The sequence below is a fragment of the Balaenoptera ricei genome, chromosome 11 (assembly GCF_028023285.1).
Source record: "Balaenoptera ricei isolate mBalRic1 chromosome 11, mBalRic1.hap2, whole genome shotgun sequence".
Taxonomy (NCBI): Eukaryota; Metazoa; Chordata; class Mammalia; order Artiodactyla; family Balaenopteridae; genus Balaenoptera; species Balaenoptera ricei.
The window spans coordinates 98945900-98971544 of record NC_082649.1 but is presented as its reverse complement, the minus strand read 5'-3'; the positions used below and the strand labels follow the sequence as shown (position 1 = coordinate 98971544).

At 41.5% G+C, this 25645-nt stretch overlaps 1 protein-coding gene across 5 annotated transcripts in view; it reads left to right on the top strand.

Annotated features, from left to right (window-relative positions):
- The window catches only part of RAD18 (RAD18 E3 ubiquitin protein ligase), a 99844-nt gene extending 74561 nt beyond the window's left edge, over window positions 1-25283 (top strand). For all 5 annotated transcript variants that reach the window (XM_059937723.1, XM_059937726.1, XM_059937724.1 and 2 more), the window contains 2 exons: window positions 13437-13499; window positions 24390-25283. In XM_059937723.1, the coding sequence (XP_059793706.1) occupies window positions 13437-13499; window positions 24390-24492 (166 nt within the window). In that variant the 3' untranslated portion in view covers window positions 24493-25283. The remainder of the gene's footprint in view (window positions 1-13436; window positions 13500-24389) is intronic.
- Window positions 25284-25645: the final 362 nt, after the last annotated feature.

The window sequence follows — 25645 nt, the reverse complement described above, 5'->3', positions numbered from 1 at the left end:
CTTTGAATCCTCCTTGGACAAAAAGGGGGGGAGAGAGCTAACCTTTTATTTGGCACATTTAATAGCAATTATTTTTTAAATGTTTTTTACACAGAATTGCTTCTTCATGATCAAGAATTAGAAAGTATTTTAAAGTATACTTCTCTGTACTCTTTGATTTGCACTGATGTGTGAACCTTAAATATTTCTCTAATATGTATTTGCTGGGGTTTTTCCCTGACTTATTTCAGAAGACTTTTGTCTAACTCTGCTTGTCCGTAGCTTAGCGTAATATTTTTTTTCTGTCATGTTACTTGTGTGTCTTTGTCTTAAGTGGATGGCAAATGGGAGTCAGGTTTCTGACTGTTGGCGGAGAGATTACAGACAAATAAGGCTAAAACTATCCATGTGGTAGTGGATTAGAATTGGAGACCTTAAAATGAACTCATGTTTAGCTTAATATAGAGTCAGATGGATACATACAGAAATATTTATAGATCTGTGTGTGTAAGTGAGCTAGTTATTTTACACATGTGTTTCCTTTTTCTGTGAGCTGCCAGGGCCCAGAAGCAAGGGCAGCACAGCTGCAAGGAGGACACCTAGTGCCCTGATCTTGGTGTTTAATAACATTTTCCAAAAGAAGGAACCAGTGCTTCTTGGTGAAATGGCTGAATCCAGGGCTGGGGCAGGAAGCAGGGAAATGCTAGAAAAAGAGACAGAAAAGGGGGGAAGGAAGGCGAGAGGAAAGGAAAGGGAAAAGAAGGGGAGAAGAAGAGGAAACAAAAACCTGACAGACAGGACTTCCCTGGTGGCGCAGTGGTTGGGAGTCTGCTTGCCAGTGCGGGGGACACGGGTTCGATCCCTGGTCCGGGAAGATCCCACATGCTGCGGAGCGGCTGGGCCCGTGTGCCACAACTGCTGAAGCCCGTGCACCTGGGGCCCGTGCTCCATAACAAAAGAGGCCACCGCAATAAGAAGCCCGCGCACCGCAACGGGGATTGGCCCCCGCTCACCGCAACTGGAGAAAGCCCGCACGCAGCAACGAAGGCCCAACGCAGCCAAAAATAAATAAATAAACAAACAAATAAATAAATAAATTTATAAAAAAAAAAAAAACCTGACAGACATACCTCAGCCAAGAGATCAAGGTCAACATCAACAGCAGTGTTATGCTGATGGCGTGTGTGCTCTTGGTGTGATGCCCTGGAAATGGCACATTACCTCTGTGGTCTTCCTCCTCCAAACTCAGTAACCTCAGTCAGACTGTGCGAAAAACATCAGACAAACTCCAGTTGAGGGTCATTCTGCAAAATAACCTGACCAGCATGCCTCAAAACTGTCAAGGTCATCAAAAACAAGGCAAGTCTGAGAAACCAACACTGTCTGGGGGCACCTAAGGAGATACGACTACTAAATGTAATGTGGTGTCCTGAATGGGATCCTGGAACCAAAAAAGGACATTAAGTGAAGGCTAAAGAAATACAAATAAAATATGAAACTTAGTAATAATAATGTATTAATATTGCTTCATTGGTTGTAACTAATGTATCAGACCTAATGTAGGATGTTAACAATAGAAGAAACTGGGTGTGGGGCATATGGGAACTTTCTGTACTATCTCTGCAACTTCTCTGTAAATATAAAACTATTCTAAAATTAAAGTTTTTCTTTTTTTAAAGTACATTACAACATCAAAATAAGGAGACATAGTGGCATGAAAATATTCAAAGAATGTATTGAATATTGGAAAACCAAAGTCATCGAAACATTTTCTTCAGTGGTAAATTGCACAGTTTCTAGGTTGTAGTAAGTTTAGTTATCGAATTCTTTTTTTTCTTTCATTTAATATTATGTATTACATTTAGTCATATAAATTAATAAAGCCCTGTGTAATGCATTCCATAAAGTGCATTATTTTGTACTATGTTAAAATTTAATCCATAAATGAAGCGTGAAGGAAGAATTCTGTTTTCCTCTCGGTTGTCTTACTTGTTTTATCAGTTTTGCTTTCTTGTGCTAATATTTTTACTTTATAGACTAATTCCACCTCAGAGAATGTAGCTTACCCAGCCTTTACGTTTCATCAAAAGAGAAAACGCACACGGTTTACGATAGGCCTCACCATCTTCAGTTACCGTGTGTTTATTAGTGAATATATACTTGTAAAAGTGGTTTGAGTAGTGATCCTCCCAGAACAATGTGAAAGTACAGATAGTTTTTATCTTTTCTGCCGTTCTCATCGGCAAAGGGTATTTGCTGTTAAATAATGAGGTTTTCTTCTAATCTCAGATACTTCATGTGGGCACCTTTTAGGGATTTTTTTTTTTTTTAATGCGTTTTCACTGGGTAATCTGATGGGCTTCTTTATAGTAGCTTTTTTTGTTTTTGTTTTATAATAAATTCATGATTTTTCAGCATTCTGAGTCAACCCTAGGTGGTAGATATTTTTCTTTGTTTTCACCAAATTCATCAACTGCCATGATATAAAGATCCTCTGTAAAATTACTTTGCGCCCTTCAATTTTCTGTATCAGGAGAGAGTTTTACAATTCCATAGTGGTTGCTAACTTGTGTATCTAAAATGCTTGTTGAAATTGGCAGTCCCTTCCAGATTCCACACTTGTCACATGATACCTTCATTGTCATAGCTTGTAGCAGTGTCTGATTGTCACCGGAGGTTTTGGTACGATGACTGTAGGGTTGAAAGTTTGGGTTGGCATGACACGGTAATACTTGCTATTTTTGTAAGGTTGAAGTTTTAAAAAATGTATTTCCCTTTTTAGTTTTTCAGACATTTTGTAAACCATATAGGAATTCTTGTTTCAGTGTGCTTCTGCGTATATTTGGCTTTATATCTCATAAAACTGAGATATAATCTTGACTGGTTCAGAATTTAGTTCTTCATTAAAAAAAAAAAAAAAGAGTAGGCGAGAACGTATTTTTCAGAATGCTTGGAGCAGAGTAAGTATGAGACCTTGAAGGAACTACCAGTTCCTTCTAAATGTTAGACGATCAATAGTTATTTTGGATCAGCACTCCCAGACCCCCAAACATAGGCAGGCAGTTAAGAGCTTTCTCTAGTTTAAAACAAAATGTCAGAATCAGAATCCTTTAGTCTTGTTCTGGTGAATGAAATTGGATGAACTAGAAATGATATGTAACTTCCACATCATACTGTTGGAATTTTGTATTTTCAGTGAATTGTTCAAGTTTATCATTTGTTATAGTCAACTTGAAAGTTAAAGTCAGAGCTTTTTTCCTGCCTTCTCAATTTATACTATCTTTGCTTTTAAATCAGAGGAACACATGTTATGAGATCTCCTTGGAGACCTTCAGAGCCTGGGAAGAAGGCACATTAGGATAGAATACAAACATTTTCAATTTCAAAGGTACCTTGAGAAATCACTAAATGTAGTACCTTCATATCACAGGTAAGGAAATGGAGGCCTAGAGAGGTGATGTGACTTATCTCAAGTCATTCACTGAATAGAATTGAAGCCAGTAATTCTCAGCCCAGATTTTTCCCCATTATAACATGAATTGCGTCAGAATTTTTATCTTGGGTGCCATTGATTCCTTTGTTAGTAGAACAGCATTTTAACTGAGTTATTTAAAATGTCAGTTAGACATAGAATGACCATATGTTCTGGTGTCTCTGAGATCGGCTGGTTCCCACTTATTCTCTTGGCATCATTATTAGTAGTACCCTGTATCACTCTCCCAAGTGTCTGGGTTTAGATGGTAGATTATATGGTTGTCCTGTCAGAGGGACATGCCGTGTTTATTTGCACGTCTTCTTTGTTCTCTTAGTCCCACACAAATAGTCACATTCTGGAACACGGGTACATATTAAATTGCTGATTTTGCTTACTCCTATTGATTTTACCACGTAAGTAGTACCCATTGTTCTTGTATCTTAGAGAGATTCAAGCATTAAAATATGATGGGCCTCAAATGTGGAGGCTTGTTATTTTTTAGGTAATTCTGCAGAAGTCACTTGTGGAAGCCTGTAAGGTGCTTTACTATGGGTATGCTGCCCCTGCCCTAGTAAGCACATTTCGTTAGAGCCTTTTACATCTTGTTACTGGAGTATGGGTAATAATAGTACAAATCAAAAATTAAAAAATATGTGTCAACATTAAAATTTGGAGTCAATATACTTTTGGAGGGATAATTCTCATACACTAGATCATTTGGTCTAAGGCCTCATTTTTGTGGGAACTGAGTCACAAGGCGGTTCAGTGTCCGCTGCCTAAAACCCAGCAGTATAAGGTGGTTTTAAAATTCTCCTCCTCCTTGAACAGATTGTAAGACGAGAGTTTTATGGCCTGAACCTTGACTTGATACTGGGTTTCTGTGGCTTGGTGGTTGGTATTGGCCAGGCATCCCACATCTGTACAGTTGACCACGCGTCCTCAGCGTGGGCAGCTGGGCAGATGATATAGAAGTTGGCCTGGCTGTGCAGAAGACGTGCTGCTCCCATCACGAGCTTCATACCCTGCCTCTTGTTGTCCAGGGAACTCGTGTTCGAACGGAAGCTTCTTCAGTGGTAGAGGACATTTTCACCTTGAGATGCTGCTGGTCTTGTAATTCGTTTCTCCTTACGAGGCTGAATATCGTAACCTGTTACTGTGATCTCGTTGTCTTCTAGTATTGGGGTTTTTTTTTTGTGTTGGTCATTTATGCTGCTAATAGTTGAGTCAGAACAAAATGAAGCATCGTGATTTTGTCCCCCTGCCCACTTAACTTGAGATTTTGATTCAGTATCTAGTTGTAGCGGTGAAAATTTTGCTAATTAAAAAAATTTGTCCCTTACATTAGACTCTCAGAGTTGATGTCTTCTTTTTTTTCTTTTTTTCCCTTAAGTTTATAAGTTAAACATAAGCACGAATGTTTGATTGTACTTTGAATCTGAGTTTTTTCCAGAGTGCCAAGAGGATTCCAGTGTTTGGAATTAACCTAATGTCCTTTTATTTCTCTTCCTTGAAAAAAAATACACAGTACTTTTCTTCACTTTTTATAAGAATTTAAAGTGATTGACCTAAAAGGTATGATTATCTGTTGAATACAGTATTTCCTAACCCTTTTCTTGCCACATAAAAAATGATAACATTTGTGTGTCAGACACTGCCATCAAAGAGATGATTGATGCTGGAGGCCAGAGGTGCTGCCATGGGCTTAAAAATTGTTTTGGCTATTCTGGGTCCTTTTGCATCTCGATATAAACTTTAAAATTAACTTGTCAGTTGCTAAGAAAGAAAGAAAAGGTCTACTGGAATTTTGGATGAGATTAAATTCAATCTGTAGATTAACTTGGGGACCAACTGACTTATCAATATTGATCTGGTGACAGTATGGTCTGGTTTATATGGTTTAAAAGGATGACTCCAGATGCTGTGAAGAGTGAACGGGGGGTTAGAGGTGAGGCGAGTGGCAGCAGGGAGACCAGGTAGGCTTTGGTCCAGTCCATCCGAGGGGTCATGGTAGAGCAGATTAGGACCATCATGGTAAAGACGGAAATGGGTGGGATTGGGGATGTATTTTGGAGGTAGGATAGACAGCACATGCAGGTGGTTTGGACGTGGTAGGATAGGAAAAGTTCAGCCTGTGGATGAATTTTGGCTTTAAGAAGGAGAAAAAGGCACCTAGGACTGAACCCTCTCTCACTCCAACATTGAGAAAGTAGAAGCATTTAGAAAAGACTGAGCAAAGGAGATCCAGGAAGAATAAGACCAGTGGTGGATGAAGAAAACTAGGACATTGTGATACCATGGAAGCTGACAGAAGAAAACAGATGAGAAGTCAAATGAGACAAGACTTGTTTGACTAGGGAGCAGGGACTGTGGACTTGGGCAACATGAAGGTTTTAGCAGGTGTGGCTTCGAGTGAAGCGGTCCCTGGAAGACTGAGCGGTGTGCGCTGAGGGGAAGCCTTAGGGGGCGAAGGAGAGAGCACCTCCCACCAGCTCGCAGGAACTTCTGCTGTGAAGGGTGGCGGAGAGGAGGACTGTACGTGGAGGAACACGGGATTGCCGGAGGGCTTTGATGGGAATATGCAGTCGAGAAGGGGACACTGATGAGGGGTGGGGAGCCAGCTGCGTGAGTGAAGTCCCGAGGAGGCAGCGAGGTGGGAGCAGGTGGAAGGGTCGGCCTTTGTTAGGAGTGGGGTTGACTGACCTGTAGAAGCAGCAAGGAAGGCAGGACATAGGCACAGTTGCAGGGGCAGCAAGTTCCTGCTGGTCTTTTTGTTTTTACATTTTTGGCCGTGCTGCGTGGCTTGCGGGATCTCAGTTCCCCAACCAGAGGTTGAACCCGGGCCTTGGCAGTGAAAGCCCAGAATCCTAAGCACTAGGCCACCAGGGAACTCCCCCTGCTTTTATCTTCTTAACATAGTTAAGGCAGTTTCATCAGCTGAGATTGGGGTGGGCTGGCGGGTAGGCAATTTGAGGGGTGAGCCTTTGAGAATGGGAAACAGAACATGCCAGGTAAGTTTTGTAGGATCACCTGGTAGTGAGGATTGCCCATATAGTAGATGCTTGCTTTGGAATTCTTTCTCATCAACTAAGAAAAAACTTCGAATGTGTTTAACTTTCAGATATAACTTAGAAATGTTGTTGACTATGAAAGAAGACATGCTAATACATTTTCTTATCATGCATGTATAGAGGTTTAATAGAAACTTTTTTAAAACATTCAAGATTTAATATTCTTTTTGAGCACCTAGAGACTGAGAAGGAAAGGACCCACAAACTCAAAAGAAAAATGGGCAAAAGCCCTGAACAGATGGTTTGCCCAGAGAGAAATGCAAATTGCATCTATTTGTCACCCGTTAGGTTGGCAAGCATCTTAACATTTGTTAATAGACTCTGCAGTAAGGGTATGAGGAAACACACACTCTCATTTATTACTGGTTGGAGTGCTACATAATACAGTCCCTAAGGAGAGGAAGCTGGTGAGACCAACCAAAAGTACTGTTTGGCCTTTTACCCAGTATTCTCATGAATTTGTCCTATAGGTACACCTGCACCCGTACAAATGACTATACTTGGAGTTATTCATCGAGTCATTGTTTATCATAACAGAAGGTTGGAAACTACTTTGAGTATTCATCCTTGGGGGCTGGTTGATTAAACTCTGGTACATCCACACAATGAGATACTACTATGTGATTGTTCAAAAAGGAAAATCTCTACATGCTGACACGGAGAGATTTCCAGGATACGTTTGCAAGTGAAAAGACCAAAATTCAGAACAGCATAGATAGCATTCTGTTTCTTTTCTAAAAGGGGAGGAAATGAGTATACTTTTATTTCTTTGGTTTTGCATAAAGAAACATCAGAAGAGTAAACAACAAACTAATAAGTGATTATGTGCTGGAGTCAGAGGGGAACGGATTGCCTGGGGACAGAGGAGGAAGTGAGACCTCTCGGTGTCCCATCTTCTCATGTCATTTTGATTTTGAACCATGTAAAGATATGAATCTACTTTAGCCAAAAAAAGAGTAGGTACTTTACAATAAAGTTTTGGAAATCGTCATCGTCTTCGTCAATGTCATATTATATAAATTGGTTCGTGAAGGTTCGTAATGCAGCAGTAAGGTAAGACAGATATAGTAACGGGGTTTTGTAATTTAGGGGCACTGGAATTATTAAGAAAATTGATGACTAGGTGTTTATGTTTCTGGTCAAATTAAGAGAAAACAGTATCTAAAGAAAACCTTGTCAAAGTAACTGAACCTAAGGTGTAAGTATCTTACTGTAATTCAATGATAGTTTTGTTATTTTTAAAAATCTTAATTGTTTTTGGAAGGTTAACACATTACATTTGGTTTTTAACTGTTAAGAATGTGTCGTCGAATGAATTTAAAATTGCCACAAAATCTTTTTCTACTGATATACATTACTGTTTTGTATTTTATTACAGACTGTTTTTTTTTTTTTTTTTTTTTTCTGGGAACATTTCTGGACTTCAGAATACCCCTGAAAGCTAAATGGTTCATCTTGTTTCAGATGGAGAATTTTGATTGTTGAAAGCTTGTAGAGAAAATGTGGGAACATGGAGTCGTGTTGCCATATCTTTTGCATTTTCAAAAGAGCTTAAACTGGGTGGTACCTGGGATCTACAGTCCTTTGGATGAATGGGGCATTGTTCTGGGGGAATGTATCTTCCCCTAAGATGCTATGACATCGAGTCCTTGAAATTTATATGCGTCCATCAGATCCCTGTACCTAGCCATCCGTCTTTGTTCATCAGCTCAGCCATGGCTTTGCGCCTCTAGCAGGGTGCCTGGCACATGGTAGATTATTGAATTAATTTCCCTGGGCTTCAGTTTCCTCACTGATAAAATAGGATGATAGTGTTTGTGCCCTGCCAGCCTCTCTGGGTGATTCTAAAAAGCAAATGAGGTGATCATGTATTGTGAATTCTTTGTAAATTGAACATTTCATCTCTTATTAAGGATTTTCCACATATTACTTGATAAATAAGTTCGTTCTGTTATTATATTTTTCTTATATCTGAATCTGGAGCTTTCTTCATTTTATCTTTTTCTAGATCTAGTGGAGAGCATGAAAACATCCCTCTTTTCCCTTTAGTTTCTCTGAGTTTTTGTCTACCTGTCAATTGGGGATAAAACCTAGGGTTCTTATATGAATTAAAGCTAGTGTATATAAACTAGTCATCACAGTGATTTGTAGAAGTAATTACTAACAAAATGGTAATTTTTGGTTTTGTCATTGAGTGATTTTTTTTCAACCTAGGATGTTTACTATTCTAATATTATTGTCAGCCACCTGCTAAAATACTTGGCACATAAGCTGTTGCTCACCCTACAGAACAGAGTATTTGAAACAGGGGTCTGAGGAAGGATTCATGGAGCTGGTAGCATTTATTTAAGTACCATTGTCTAGTGGGCTTATATGCTGTCCATCAGTCCTCCAGTGATCAGCCCTTAAAGAGGTATTTTTTTAAGTTGGATATACTCAACCATGCTCAAATTAATGCCACAATTATGAGGGGAGATTTGGGGGGGTGGGGATTGGTGGAGAGTAACTAGTAGATAATAGAAAAATTCCACTTGTAAGTGATCTTTAATCCGTAGGATTTTTGTAGCAGATGTTTGCATTTTACCTACCCCACAGTACGCTGTGTACCTGCCATGCTGGATAAATAAAAAGTTCTGATGAATTTGCACCTTGGTGTCATAGAAACCAAAGATTAAAGATTAAAACAGCACATAGTGATCTGGTCTCCTAGGGCAAATTGAAGCATGGTGCTGAGGCAGTTATTTGGGTAATTCAGACCCAAATCTGGTTTATGAAAATGGATGCAGCATTTATTGAACACTTACTGTGTGCCAAGCTCTATGCTAAACATTCTATGTATTATATTGATTAATCTTTAAAATATTCCTTTGAACTATATGTCTTATTATCCTGACTTTTCAGGTGAGGATATTGAGACTCGGAAAGATTAAGTAACTTGCCCAGGGTACACCAAATGACAGAAACAAGACTGAAACCCTGACTTTGTCCAACACTAAAACCTGTGACTTTTTTCCTCTGGGTAGTACGAGCAGTCATCCCTTTGCCAGAGGAATTTGGTATGTCACTTTTCAGCTTTGGTGGTAAAATCTTGACCGGTAGAAATAGAAGGCTGCAAGATAAATAAGCAAAGAAAGTGTTTTCCTTCACCTGGTAAGATGTTATGCCACTACTTTTGATCAGAGAATGACAAGAGTAAAATATTATAGGAAGACCAACTGGACAAAGACCAACCAGCAGCCAGCAAACAAAGAAGAAAGCAGTTGAGCTTACACTTCTGAAAGTTTGAGCTGAAAATGAAGTCTAAATTAAGTGTGGGTGTTCCAAATAGAGCTACTAGACTCTTCCTGTATAGGAAGAGGGAATTCCATAGAATTGAAGATTCATATTTTTTGCCTATAAATCTTTATCTCATGTATTTAATTTGTATAATAATATCCACTCTAGCCTGGTCTGGATGGTGACATCAGACAGCACGATTTGAACACCCTCCCACAGGGAGCTCTAACGTTCAAGTTCCAGACTCCACATTCATCTGGCTTCTTGAATCATGGTCTCCCAGAGTGTTTCAAACCCAAATTGTAGAGAATCTGAAGTTTACTCTGAAAAAATTTCTTGTCTGAGAATTAAAAGCTACAGCTGTGTAGGCTTGTGTGTGCCCTGACTCTGGGTATACTGGAGGGAGTAATTTATTTTCTCCTGTGGAGGATTGTTTAGATGTCTTGAAAGTGTGTGAAAGGAATTTTTGATCTCCAAGGCATATTAAAATGATTAAGATTTCAAAACTACTAATTACTGCAATACACAAGGAAGAGATCTGAGAGTGATAATTTTAGTAACACTGCCTGTTTTGCCCAGTAGTCTCTTTGTAAAATCCTATTTGTGAAACAGTATGTTTAATTTCAGGAATGTGGCTTTTGAGTAGAATATAGTAAGTACATTACCTTAAAAAGGAATGGACATTTCTGTCTGCTATTTTAATTGTATTAGTCAGCATCAACTCACACTTTCTAAGTGGTGGCTAGAATTAGAGCAGCAGACATAGCAAAATATGCTGAAACTTCGTTTTAGGTAAACGTCAAGCCTCCCAAACTTTCTGTCATTCAGTTTAGTGATGTGGTTATCATCAGGTTAGCGACTGAGCTGGAGTAGAAGGAAAGGTGATGAGAATTGAGGAAATCGAGGCACTGTGCATCGTGCTGGTTGGTAGTATTGAAGTTGCAGACGAAGAGGAGATTGCAGACCACTTCTGAGATGTGTCTTTTGTACACCTCCTCTACCATCTGTTTTCACTGAAATAGTGTAGCAAAAACCTCTTAGGTTTGTGTCCTTAATGATCCGCAAATATTTTCCTTCAACAAATCAGTGGTTTGTACTGACGATTTGAAAGCCGGGAGGTTAATTGATCACAGACTAATAGGTTATTTGACAGGCTTGGCCATCCTGCTTACTTAGCTGGAATAGTAGGGATGCTTTGTAACCTTCCTGTTGAAAAAAAATTGTATGTGTGTGTTGGGGGGTGTCAGCAGGAAGCCGACTTTACTGTTTCTCTAGTGATGTGATACCTGCCAGGACCTAGAGCTATATGACCGCCCCTTTCTCCCATTCCCCTAGCTCATGAGTTCTCAATAGGAGCGATTTCACCCCCCAAGGGGTGGGAATTGGGTGGGGGGGTGCTAGATGGTTAAAAAGAAAATCTTACTCCGCGTGTAAAGCATGTATACACACACACAGTATGTAAACAGATATACATTATATTTGTGGTGTTAAAATTTCATTGCGGGGCAATTAGGAAAAAAAGAAGCTCTGAAAAGACTTCTTAGGTGTGGGGAGTGGGGGCAGTCATGGAAAAAGGTTGAGAGACACTGCCCTAGCTCCGTTCAGGTAAGGAAGAGTGGGTGATGGTATCAGTATCACTTGGCATAGAGAGAAGGAAATGAAAATTTCCCATAAACAGCTTCAGTTTTCTTGATAAAGTTGGTGTAGTTACCACCAAAGTAAGGATTAACAAAGGCTGGGATCTTGTGAACAGAAAGGTTTAGACCTCTTCTATGGGAATAAGGGTGGCGGTGTTTGCTAGCCCTCCCCAGCGAGTGGCCAGGTGGGTCTGTCTCTTAGGAAAATAATGAAGTTGGTGAAATCTGCCTTGTGTCTCCTTAAGGGTCTTCTGCTTTTTCCTCTCCTCTCCTAATGAACACTATATTTAGCTAGCTGTTTAATGGGAAAGCTTATAGTAGGCTTGTATATACTAAGGTGAAAATGACTGATGATAAATTAATGTGTTATTATTTTCAGGGACACTTGCATTTGAGCAGGGGGCCATCCTCAGTGTAAAAGAGTAGTAGATGCTTAGGTACTCTGACAGGTTAGGTCAATGGTTCCTGTCCCAGGGACCTGAAAGAATGATTGCAGCTGGTTTGCAAAAGCATATGCATATCGAGAATTATCCATGGACATAATCGAGAGTGTCTCACAGGCGTATGTACTACTATTTTTAAAATGTATATATGCGCTTCTCTAATGGATAAAATATAAATTAACAGTATTACTAAATATATAATACTTCATTATTGTTACATGTTTTCTCGATCCACAAATACGAGGAGTCGTGCTTCTACCCTTTGAGGAACCTCATCCTGAATTGTGCTTGCTGTATTGGAGGGTCACTACATTGCAATGCGAATGGAGTGCTTACACATAGGCCATTGTACACACAAGCCACAGTCAGGGACACCCTGCGTGTAGCTCCTTGAGGGTCTTGGGAATTGGGGAAATCCCTTGAGTAAAATGTTTGGTACAGAACTGTGTTTATTGACTGTTGCCCCCTTTTTTTTTGTTCAGGCGCTGTAGGCAAACACTGCTTCAAGGTAGTTTTTCAGAAGTGGTTGAGAATGATTCACTGACACTTTAAATCTTCATAATTTTTAAACTTTTGTTATTTCTTAGAATATCACTAGAAATAAGATTGGCACTAACATTTCCAAACCTGTTGTCTCTTGCCCGAGAGAGAGTTAGTCCTTTGTTTGAGCCTTCTTTATCCTGGGGGTTGTGACGACTATTTGAGTTGTCCCATACACTGCCCATGACATTCTGTGTCTTGTGTGTCTTGGATGTCTAAAGAAATGCTTTTTTTCCTAATATATATATATACGCACACACACACATATAAGGAATTTAGTTGGGTAAGAACAAGATGCTAAAAGCCTTAAAACATTTTTCTTTTAAAGAAGTAATACCTGTCCTCTCTATCCTTATTTACTCTGCTCCCCTGCCTCCCTCCCTGCCCTGCACAGATAGGCCAAAGATTACGTAGCACTTTAAGCTAAGTTGCATTATAACAAATTACAGGATTAGCACAGTTCAAATTAATTACATTTTACTTTATTTGGTTACAGAGGGACTAACAGACACTTAGGAACTTAATATCTCTTGTGAATTTCATTACTAAACTGCAGTTTTTAAAACATGATTTGATCTTTGGTTGCCATAAATGGAAATTGAAAAGGCTCACGATTATATTCCATTTGAATCCAGGTTTTTTTACTGAGGCGTTTATTTAAGCTTTAGGGATTTTTTTTTCTTTATTATTGCTAATTAATTAAGTTTTTTTTACAGCTTCATTGAAATTGATGTATAATAAACTGCAAATATTTAAAGCACACAATTTGATGACCTTTGTCACATGTGTACTGTGAAGTCGTCGGCACAGTCAAGGTGATGACCTATCCATCACTCCCAAAGTTTCCTTGGGCCACTTTGTAGTCCCTCCTTGCCCACCCCCTGCCCCCTGCAGGTAACCACTGGTCTGCTGGTTTGCTTTCTGTCACTAGAGATTAGCTTGCATTTTCTAGAATTTTATATGAATGGAACCACGGTCTTTTTATTGTCTGGCAATATTGATGTACGTGTCCTTTTAGTTCCAGTTCAGACATCATAAGAGATCTCCTAGAAGAAGAGGAAGCCTGGGAAGCATCACATAAGTGAGTTCTCATAATCACGAAATAAGCATGTACTTTCACCTGATAAATTATAATTCTATACAGTTGATTTTCAAACCAAAGAATATTTGTGCTTACTGACTTAAGCAAGTAATAATTCACAAAAATCAAGGTAAAGATTTCCAGTTCACTACTTGTTTCTATATATTTCTGCTTAGAAATGGAATCTTAGTGTAATAACTCCAGTTACTTGTCAGAAGTTGTTTCTCTAAAGATAAATTGTTCCAATGGGCAATTAATAGTCAGGAATTAACAGTCGGGCCTTAAGCAGTGGCTTAGACTCTTTAGAAAACTTTTAATCCTTTCCTAAATGTTGCCAGTCATAAGACTGTAGTACAACTGGGCAGATTTGTTCCACTAAAATTTCATGAAGATCACATACCACAAGTGGGCCCTCAAAACTGCCTAGCACTTTTACTGTTTCTGTGATTATTTCTATGTCTTGTTCTTCACAAGGATTACTTGAACCCTTCTCTATTCTTTTCAGTGGCTCCAGCCTAGCTGAAGACCTTTTCTCTTCCTTTGTAGAAAAAATAGAAGCCATTGTATGGGAATCCTCATCTTTCCAACACCAAATGTATAAATCTGCCTGTGTTTGTACATATTTTATCCCTCCTTTTATAATTTCTTCCTTTTATAATAAAGGGCTGCCTCTTTATTATAGAGTCTAGTTTCTCCTACCTCATTCCTACCCTCTTGTCAGGAATGTTACCCATTCTCTCTTCTCTCATTTAGGCATCTCTCCCTCTCTTGTCCTCTCTCTCTCTCTCTCGTTAGGTTTTCAGCGAGCCCGAATCTCTCCCATCTTGAAACCAACTGACTAACTACCGCCTCACTCAGTCTCATCCTGAAGCTGCTCTCGTGTCTCTCCTTCCTTTCTCAGTAGGTGGCCTCTACTTGCAGTTTCCATTCCTCATCTCCCACTGACTCATCAACATCCTCAGCCAGCCCCATCCTTCTTCTGAAATAGCCTTCATTGAAGTCATCGAAGACCTCTATGTGGCTAAGTCGAAAGGACAACTTTTTAGACTTCATCTCCTTTGACTTCTTAGCAGCATTTGATGTTCTTGACATCTTCACCTTTCTGAAAACCTCTCTGAGGCTGAAAGAGGTAAATCTCCATCCAAGGTCACTTAGCAGTAAGTGATAAGTGATGGAGCTGAGATTTTAATCTATGTCAAAATTCAGCTCTATGGACCATTAAGCTAAATTGTCTTTCCCAAGAATGAGGTTTCCTGTGCTGACATTTTGTAGTATTATAGCTGAATCACTGGGAGAATGGAAAAGTGTGGTGTATCCAGGGAAAGCATTATGAGTAGGTTTATTAGGCCAATGAGATATTTGGTGGCTCAAACAGTAGCGTTTTATGAAAGTTTGAGATTGTGGCTGCATTAGTCTCACCTAAGCATTATTGAACTTTGCATTCTAGGAGAGGAGGCCACTCGTTAGCTAACTACTTCCTCTTGTACCAGGAATCCCCCTGTTTATGCTAAACTAAATCCTGACGTCAATGGCTCTGACAAGCTGTAGCCCAAAATTCCTGAGTCCAAGCCCATTCTTGGCAATGATGACCTCTTAAAGTCACTATTATAAGAAATCACTTAGAAAACAAATCCCATCGCTTGATCCTCACAGATAATAAATGTTAAAGCTGGAAGGATGTAAGTGCTCATCTAGTCTAGTCCCTTCATTTTATAGAGAAGGAGGCTGAGCTCCAGAGAGGTAAGTTGATGAGGTTGAGGTCCACAGCTAGTTAGTGGCCTTCTGGGCTAAGAATTCAGGCTTCCTGGTTTCAGCCAAGTGTAGAGCAGTTTAAACCAGCTTGTGCCACAGTGTAGCTTTAGAAGCAGAATCAGGGAAAGGCTGCACAGCTTTACTTTTCAACAAAATGTGATAGTTCTACAAATACCCGTCTTAAGCTTATAGGCATTTTGTGGTACCACAAGTGGCATATTTGAGATATTAGTCCTAGAACATACTATTTCAGTCCCAGCATGTTCTCCTAATTCCATAAATGATTGAGAGGTTCTATTAGCAACACAATGCCCCCATATAAAGCAGTATTTTCATAAGCAGCAAAAAAACCCAAAACAAAACCCTGTTTTCTGCAGACTGGTCTTGGGTTCTTATATCTGTGAATATTGGTTCATCTTATCATTTTGAGCTACAGGATATATTTACGTTGAACAGAATGAAAATAGGAAGAAAAATGGTCCAGGTCAATCATTTCACGTTTCCAGATTTCAACTTCCTTATCCATAAAATGTGGGGGAATGTCTTCTCGGAGGGTCTGAGTCCCTTCTCTCCTGACCTGCTCCTCTTCCATTGTCCCCTCCCTCAGTGAATGGTGGTATCACCGTCTGCCCCACAGTTCCAGCCAGAAACCTAAGAATCATCTTCAGCTTCTCACTCTCCTTTACCTCTCACCTGCAGTGATTGCGAAGTCTTATAGATAAGTGGTCCTCAGACTTAAATTTGCATCAAGATCACTTGGAGGACTTGTTAAAACATGGATTATTGGGCTCCACTCAATCCTGAGATCAGGAGTCAGGAGATTTGGGCTGGGGCTCAGGAGTTTACATTTTAGCATGCTCCCCAGTGTTGCTGACGCTGCTTCTGGGGCCCCGCGTTGAGTGGCGGAGCTGTGGACGACCCCTGAACTGTCTCTGTTGGCCCCTCTGTGCCACGGCCTGCGCAGGCCCTTCGCTCTTCTCTCTGGCTTCCTACCACAGCCATCCAGCTGCCTCTCTGCCTCTAGTCGGTACGCTTCATTCTGCCCATGAGACCTAAAATACACTGTGTTCTCTCTGTGGTAAAGTCCTGCAGGGACTCACCAGCATCCAAGACTCTTCCAGCCATGGCCCCAGCCTACCTGCTGGCTCCTGCACTGCCCTTCCTCCCCTCCCCGCCCCACCTTGTTGCAGCCTGGCTGAACTACTCACATTTGCTTCAGAGTCATGCTGCCTGGTACCTGCTGTTGCTTCCGCTTGAGTTGCCTTTTCCCCTTTCTTCGGACGGGAGTTGTCGTTCCTTCCTTCCCAGCTCTGCTCAGAGGCCCCTGGCTGCTCCCTGCTCCCGCAGCAGTGGGCGCGTACCACCCGACGCGCTTCCTAGAGCAGATGCTCATTATACCCCATGCCCCGCACGGTGCCTGGGGGGACCCATGGTGGGCGCTCAGTAGGCGTATGAGGGATTGAATATGTCAGTCAGTATTCATTGGATCTGAATACACTCCCTGGTGGATTCTAGCTGTTAGTGACACGGCTTATGTGGCTTCAAGAACCTGTGAATGGATGAGGATTGCCACTTACAAATCTTTTTTAACCCTTTATCTCTTAGTGCCTTAAAAATCTTTTTTTAGGAAATAGCTTTTTCTAGTATTATAAAATCAGAAAAGGAAGAATCATTTTCTCTATTGATAATCTGCATTTCATCCTAACCCCATGAGAAGTCATTTGCAGTGTGCTAATGAGCCCATCGCATTTTCGAAGGGAGGACTATTAATCATTTGGCTGTCTTTCTTTGGAGGAGTGAACTTTATTAACTATTACTTATTAATAACTATTATTAATGTATGCACATCTTAAGTGTACAGCTTGATGAATTTTTACAACTGAATACCCCTGAGGTTAGGGTTACTTTGGTGGCCCCCGTGAATCATGCCCCGCCAGTATTCACACTCCTGAGGTCCACGTTGATTCTGGGTTTGGCCATGTGATGTGAGAAGAAGTTTGGTAAGCGTTTGTGCACAGTGGGGCTTGTCCTTTCCAAACACTCACTTTTAGGATGCTTCTTCTTGGACCCAGCCCCTCTGCTGTGAGAAGCCCACCGCGGGCATGGAGAGAGGACAGCTGGAGGAGAACGGAGGTCCAACCCTCCCTCCAGCTGAGCTCCCAGTCAACAGCCAGCACCAGCTTGCCACCATGTGAGTGAGCCTTCCTCACAGTGGACCCTCCAGACCCAATTAAGCTGTCTGTTCTGAGCCCTGCCCAGATCTAGAATCATGACCAAATAAGGGATTGTGCTGTTTCATGAGAATGTAGCAGTAGATAACCAAAACAAATTGAACAGAAAGTTTCTGTTTAGTTTTTAATTGCCATGTAACAAATCACCCGGAAATTTAGGAGCTTAAGCCACAGCCATTTCATTTGCTTATGATTCTTCAGTCTGGGCTGGCCTCAGGCTGCTGGTGGTTATTTATGTGGCACGTAGCCAACTGGCAGGGCGGCTGGAGGTGATGTTCTGCTGAGGTGTCTGGACTTCTCTGTCTTTCCATGTAGTCTGGGAGCCTGTTCTTCTCCATGTGGTTTCTCCGCGTGGTCTTTCCAGCAGGATAGCTGGGATTTTGTATATGGAGGCTCAGGGCCCCTGTGCCAGTTATCAGTTTATTGCCTCAGCTCCAAATTCATCCTTTTTGCCTGCTCTGTGAAAACTGAATTGGGACCTTTAAATATTTTTCCTTTGCCGGCTCTCCTGATGTTAAGTTTTATCAGTAGAGGGCACTGGAGAGACATTGCAAGAAGAAGGGGTTTTGCCTCTTGATTGCAGGCCTTCCCCAGTGCCTGGTCCTACAGTGTACCCTGGCCAGCAGCTCATTGCTCTGACTCAGTTAGCCACAGCCCTGCCCTCTCCACGCAGGTGTCTGGATCTGTCTGGGGAGAGGGCTCTTCCTGGGGTGCTGCATCTCAACCCTGAGGAGCAGCTATTCCTTATTTCTACTCTTTCTGTAATATATTCTTCAGGATTCTCTTTCCTTCTTACTAGCCAACCCCTCGTTACTCCAGTCCTCTGTTGCAGTTAGTAATTCTTTATACTAAACGTTTCTGTTCAAGTTATCATGGTCCTGACTGGACCCAGACTGATACAGCTCCCAAGAGTGCAAATACAAAAATCTCTTAGCCTTCTTAAGACTTAGTCCTGAAACTTGTGCTGTATCACTTCGGCCACATCCTGTTGGTTAAAGTAAGTCACAGGGCCAGCCCCAGATGCTAGGGAAGGGGATTGCACAGAGGCAGGAGGTGTGGATCATGGGGGGCCACCAAGGTCACCACCCAGATGTGGACTTGGAACATTCCTGGCATTCTAAGAGCCTTCTCATGCCTCCTCCCAGAGGTAAGCACAGTTCTGACTTCCATCACCATGGGTTAATTTTGCCTGGTTGTAAACTTCATATAAATGGAACCATATAGTGTGCACTCTTGGAGACAACATTACATGTGTGAGATTTTTCCATGGTTGCATATCACGGTAGTTTGTTATTTTTCACTGCTTTATCTAGAGCAGTGGTTTTCAAAGTGTGGTTTCCTGGCCAGCAGCGCTTGTATCACCTGGGAATATATTAGAAAAGGAAATTCTTGAGCCCCACACCAGACCTTCTGAATGAGAAACTCTGGGGATGGGGCCCATCAACCTGTGTTTTAAGAAGCCCTCAGATGATCCTGCTGCAGGCCAAAGTTTGAGCACCTCTGCTCTGTAATATTCCATTGTATGAATAAGTCACCATTTATTTACCCATACTACTTTTGCTAGATATATTTTTTCGAGTTTTTGGCTGTCATGAATAAGGTTGTCAGGAACGTAACTGTAGTTGTCCATTGGTGCATGTGCTTTTGTTTCTGTTGAGTATATACTGAGGAGTGGTATAGCTGGGTGTTAGGATGTGCATGTATACAGTAGCTTCTGCCAAACATTTTTCCAAAGTGCTCATACCATTTTAAACTCCCATCAACAGTGGGCGGTCCAGAAGTTCCATGTCCTTCATCAATGCTTGGCATTCTTAGTTTTTTCATTTTAGTCATTCTCCTTCATAGGGTCCAGTGGTGTCTCATTGTGATTTAAATTTGCATTCCTCTGGTAACTATGTTATTAAAAATAGTATTCTTTTGTTGTTTGTTTACTGTTTTCTAATTGCTTGTTGCTAATATATGAAGCAAATTAAATTTTTACATTAACCCTGTATTCACGAATTTTGATAAATTTACTTAATAATTCTAATACCCTATAGGGTTGGGGTTTTTTTCAACATCTATAACCACGTCATCTCAATATAATACCTTTTCTAAAGTCTTTGTTAATGCTTAATTGAACAGGTTAGGACTGCTACTTAGATGTTAACTAGAAGTGGTAATAAGGGTATCCTTTTCTTATTCCCAATCTTAGTGGGAAAGCATTCAGTATTTTTACCTTATATTCCTAGTTTTTAACATAAATGGATGTTGAATATTTTCGAGTGTTTTTTAATATTTTCTATTGAATATATTGAGATGAATATGTGATTCTTCTCCTTTATTTTGTTAATGTGGTGAATTACATTGATTTTTCGCATGTTAAATCAAGATTGCATTCTTGAAATAAACCTAATTTGTTGATGGTGTATTAGCTCTTTTATATGTTGCTAGATTTGGTTTCTTAATATTTTGTTTAAGATGTTTTGTTGTCATGTTGAGAAACTGGCCTGTAACTTTCCTTCCATGTAATGCTTGTCAGTTTTTGGTCCCTCTTCAAGCTTATGCACTAGTATTCTGGACGGGCCCTTTGCCCCATACAGTGCTTAAAAAATTGAAAGTACTCACAGCAGGGAAACAACCAATCTTGTGTTTCCAAAAAAAAAAAAGAAGAATAATCAGAAACCTCTTCCCTGTTTAAATGGCCCTTATTCTGCCCAGGCCCCCTGTAATCAACAGGAAGTGGCGGGAGCCCTCACACTGAGAGGTTCTTTCCGTGACTCTACCAAGAGGAAGGTAAATCATCCTGGTAATAGTGTATACTGGAAGCAAGCTGGTAATAGATGGCCACATCTCCCAGGTATGGCTTCTGTATTCAGTAGATTCAGGGCTTCCTGATGCCTCTCACCGTGGTCCTCCGCAGGAGTATCCCCAGTTGGCTAACAGCATAAAGTTGGCAAAGTTTGCTCAAAAATCCATTGATTATACCTTCCAGAGGCTAAGAATTTAAAAGCCTGTTATGTTTGGGCCATGTTATTAAGTGTCTTCATTCTAGTAAATAAGTGTGTTATTAAGTGTCTTCATTCTAGTAAATAAGTGTGTTTCATGCTTAGAAAAAAATCTTGAGGTGGCTTATCCTATTAGGATTCCTGCATCTTTGAGGATGAGGTATTTTAGAGAATTACTCTGGGAGAACCTTGAGATCCTTGCTTGCTAGGGACTCTACTTCAAGCCCATGCTTATGGTAGAGGCTGCTTCTTCCACTAACACTATAGCCATGTTTGTTGCCAGCTATTGTGAAGGCAAATCAAAGAGGGGAAATATGGGAGAAACACATTACTTAAAATTTTAGAAGGAAATTAAAAACAAGGTAAGAGAGCAAAGAAACAGTAATTTTATAGAAGTTAAATATAAGGGGGAACATCCCATTAAAAAAAAAAACAAAAAAACCCAGAAGCCAAATAAATAAATGGCAATAAAATATTAAGATGAGAAATTTGGGACTTCCCTGGTGGTGCAGTGGTTAAAAATCCGCTTGCCAATGCAGGGGACACAGGTTCAAGCCCTGGTCCGGGAAGATCCCACATGCGGCGGAGCAACTAAGCCCATGCGCCACAACTACTGAGCCTGTGCTCTAGAGCCTACGAGCCACAACTACTGAGCCCGTGCTCTAGAGCCTACGAGCCACAACTACTGAGCCCACATGCCACAACTACTGAAGCCCACACGCCTAGAGTCCGTGCTCCGCAACAAAGAGGAGCCACCACAATGAGAAGCCCGCGCACCACAACGAAGAGTAGCCCCCGCTCGCCACACCTAGAGAAAGCCTGTGCGCAGCAACGAAGACCCAACGCAGCCAAAAATAAATAAATAAATAAATGTATTTATTTAGGAAAAAAAAGATGAGAAATTTGACTTGTGAAATTTTAGAGATATTAAGACCATGAGTTAAAAGCTGGGGGAAAAAATTAAAAAGATAAAGGAGAAAACATTCAGTAGATGTTGTGAAATAAGGACGTCTGGAAATTCCATAAAAGCAGTGACAAAATTGACAAAACTTGTCAGAATCAACTTTTTCTTTTTTCTTTTTTTTTTTAATTAATTATTATTTATTTTTGGCTGTGTTGGGTCTTCGTTTCTGTGCGAGGGCTTTCTCTAGTTGCGGCAAGTGGGGGCCACTCTTCATTGCGGTGCGCGGGCCTCTCACTATCGCGGCCTCTCTTGTTGCGGAGCACAGGCTCCAGACGCGCAGGCTCAGTAATTGTGGCTCACGGGCCTAGTTGCTCCGCGGCATGTGGGATCTTCCCAGACCAGGGCTCGAACCCGTGTGCCCTGCATTGGCAGGCAGATTATCAACCACTGCGCCACCAGGGAAGCCCCCAGAATCAACTTTTTCAAAACTGAAAATTAACCAAAGACAACAGCAATCCAAGGAGCATTACTTCAAGAAAAATATCTGAATTTTAGTTAGAACAGTGAGCTTTGTGGTGATTTGACTTCCCCTGTTCCCATCCCCCTCTCTCTAGCCCGACAGTGGCCTTGGGAGCCAGTAGTCTGCTGTCTTGATGAGGACCAGCAGCCTGGCAACCTGCAGAAAAGGCAGAACGGAGTTGGAGCTCCTTCACAGCCTCATTCCCAGAGAATTATTATTTGATCTGTCTGGTGGTTTCCTGGAAGACTCCCACTTGCAAGACTGTCTTTACTTTACCTGACTTGGAGCTCACCCAGTGTGAAAAGCCTCTTTTTCCCCTGAGGTGTTTGTTTAAAACAATTAGAGACAATTGATTAACTTCATGGCCATTTGAGGTAGATAACAGTTGGGGCACACAATATGTTAAGCAAAAAGCTTAAAGGAAAAGCTGGAAAATAAGATTTCCTTCAGGGCTTTGACCACCTCTGATATATCACTGTGGCTCTGGAAGGTCCCACGCATGCTTAGGGCTCTGTGCGTGCTCAGGAGAGACCTGAGAGGGTCCTAATCTCCCACCTCGAGCTGACTGTGAGGCTCCATGCAAGCTGAAAGGAGAGGCTAAGGTGGAGCTGTCCCCCAAGTGCTGAATGCACGCCCCAACACAGAGTCCCTTGGCAAAGACTGATTGTGACAAGGGCTTCTGTGTTATATCGGTTCCAGGCGATTAGGGAAAGTTATATCTAGTCATTAGCTGACCACTAAGCTCATGTAGCAGACACGTCTGTGGTCTCACACAACAAAGAATGTATATTTACAGGATTAGCTCAGAAAGTCACTTAACAAACAGCAGCAGACACCATCATGAACAGACGCTGAGGAAGGAGGAGAATCTAATTCCCATAGTTGCCGCAGTATATTGGTAAAAATGTCCAGTTTTCAACAAAAAATTAGACATAAACAAAGAAACAAGAAACTGTGGCCTATACACACCGGGGCGGGGGAGAAGCAACCAGTGAAATCAGCTGTTTTGACTCTGATCAAAGGACTAAAGGGACGTATGAGAACAGTGTCTCACCAAATAGAGAATACCAATAAAGAAATAGAAATAATTTTTTAAAAATAGAAATTCTGGAGTTGAAAAACAAAATAGCTGAAATGAAAATTTCACTAAGAGGCTCAGCAACAGATTTGAGCAGGTGTAAGAAAGACTCAATATTGAGATTGCAGTTATCCCTCAGAATCCATGCGGGGTTGGTTCCAGGACCCTCCCCCCCACCGCTGCAGGTACCAAAATCCATAGATACGCAAGTCCCATATATAAAATGGTGTAATATTTGCATTTAACCTATGCACATCTTCCCATATACTTTATTTATTTTAATTTTTATTTTATTTACTTATTTATTTTTGGCTGCATTGGGTCTTTGTTGCTGCGCACAGGCTTTCTCTGGTTGCGGCGAGCGGGGGCTACTCTTCGTTGCAGTGCACGGGCTTCTCATTGCAGTGGCTTCTCTTCTTGCGGAGCATGGGCTCTAGGCGTACAGGCTTCAGTAGTTGTGGCTCGTGGGCTCTGGAGTGCAGTCTCAGTAGTTGTGGCACACAGACTTAGTTGATCTGTGGCATGTGGGATCTTCCTGGACCAGGGCTCAAACCTGTGTCCCCTGCATTGGCAGGCAGATTCTTAACCACGGCACCACCAAGGAAGCCCCTCCCATATACTTTAAATCATCTCTTCTTATTCTCGACATCATTTTCTAGTTTATAAGTGCCTTCCCATGCGGTTTCATTTAATCCTCCAAACAGCCTTCTACTCCACTGACAAACCTGGGAAATCAGGCAGGGCCTGACCCCTGCCGCTCCCCTTCCCCTGCTTTACCCCTGTGCCCCTCGTGGGCCCTCTTCACTGTCCTGCCCTCTGTCAGTGTCTCAAGGAGCGCTGCCGAGGCTCCGGTGTCGGGGGCCCGCAGCACCAGGCTGTGCTGCAGAATCCAGAAAACGTCAACTTTCGTCTTCCCACCTGCTCGTGCGGCAGCGACCCCTTTCCCCGGTGCTCTGCCCGAAGTGAAAGGATGCGTGTGGCTCCTCTCTCTTGGGAGGGGATTTTGTTTTCTTGGTTCCCTTACAACCTCAGCTGTCTGACAGGATCAAGATAAGTTATGATTTTGTTCGACTCTCTGGCTTCGTCTTGTTGTTAGGATGGAAGCACATTTTCTGCAGCTTTCTGCCTCCGAAGCAGAAGCGTAAAGCTGCTCGATTCTGATTCAGAAGAAAGGAGTTCACTTCCTAACTCTGTCACTTATGATGTGTGATCTTTGCTAAGTCACTGTTTTCTCAGTTGTGCAGTGGAAATAATAATAAAAGTCATAATAATTATCATAGCAGACTTGTCAGTGGAGTGGAAGGCTATTTGGAGGATCACATAGAAACACACGGGAAGGGGCTTGTAAACTAGAAACTGCTGGGGAATAATAGGGATCATCATTTTCTAAGCTGCCGTTTTCTTTTTTCCATTTTCAGGTGCGATCTTCAAGACACAGAAATAAGTCCCAGACAGAATCGTCGCACGAGGTCAGGTGAAAGTGCTGAGCTCGAGCCAAGAAATAAGCGGAACAGGAATTAGTGTGGGTTTGTTGACTTTCCCAGTGCAGTCATCAGAAGATGGTACTTTTGTTGCCATGTAGATTTCATATTCATAAATGCCCAAGTGAAGATGTTACATTCTAAATATTATGTTTAACTGATTTTTATTCTTTTCTGCCTTTCCAGGAAAAAAAAAAAATTACAAAGCATCCTCACTTGGTCAGTTACCTCCTGCCCCTAAAACATCTCTCTCTAAAAATACTGGCATCCACATGTTCACCAGCTTTGCAGACGACAAGAGTCTTTTTGGCAAAAGGGTTTTGTTTGATTTTGTTTCTAAATTTCAGAATGTCCTTAAGCCATTCTCCTCTTCCATGGAGAAGCCAACTTCAGAAAAGGATCCTTTAACCCCTCTACCACAAGGAGCAGTTGAGGCATTCAGAGCCACTGTGTTTCTGGAAAGGCAGGATGTCCTAACTCAAGTCCTCCGTGAGTGTGAGCATGCGAGGCCTGGAGGCCGGTGCGCGTGTTACAGCTCTTTCAGGATGGTTGTTGCCCGAGTTTCATGTGGTTGTTAGTTAGACCTGTGTCTTACACTTTACTTGGAGTAGGATATTAGTATTGTAACCTAAAGGCACAAAACACTAACTTTGAAACATTAGGCATATTCTCCAGAAATGCCACTTACAAATGATTCCTTGGTCTTTTTTCACTTGGGTAAATCAAATCTTTAACACTTTGAATCCCAGCTATTAAATGAAAAGAATGTAATAAATGAATTTTGTAACTGAATAGACTCTATATCAATTTAAAATAAAGTCCTTGAAAACAGTCTCCTGTGAATGGTTGAGTACAATCTACAAATCATTGGAAAGGGTTGATGAGAAATTGTTTTCTCTGTGCAAAATGTCCCCCAGTTCCCAGTTCCTTCCAGAGTTCCTAATGCCTGTCTTTGGCATTTCAGAGCCAGTCCCCTGCCACCGGTGCCAGCAGCTGTGGGGCTGCCTGTGTCCTGGTGACAGCAGTGCCACTTCACCAGAGTCCAGGAAGACCCTGGTGTTGGTTTGGGGGTGGAGGGCCTGATCCTGCCCTGGGCCAAGTGTGCCAGCACCTCAGCTGATCCTGCGCTGGGCCAAGTGTGCCAGCACCTCAGCTGATCCTGCCCTGGGCCAAGTGTCCCAGCACCCCAGGGT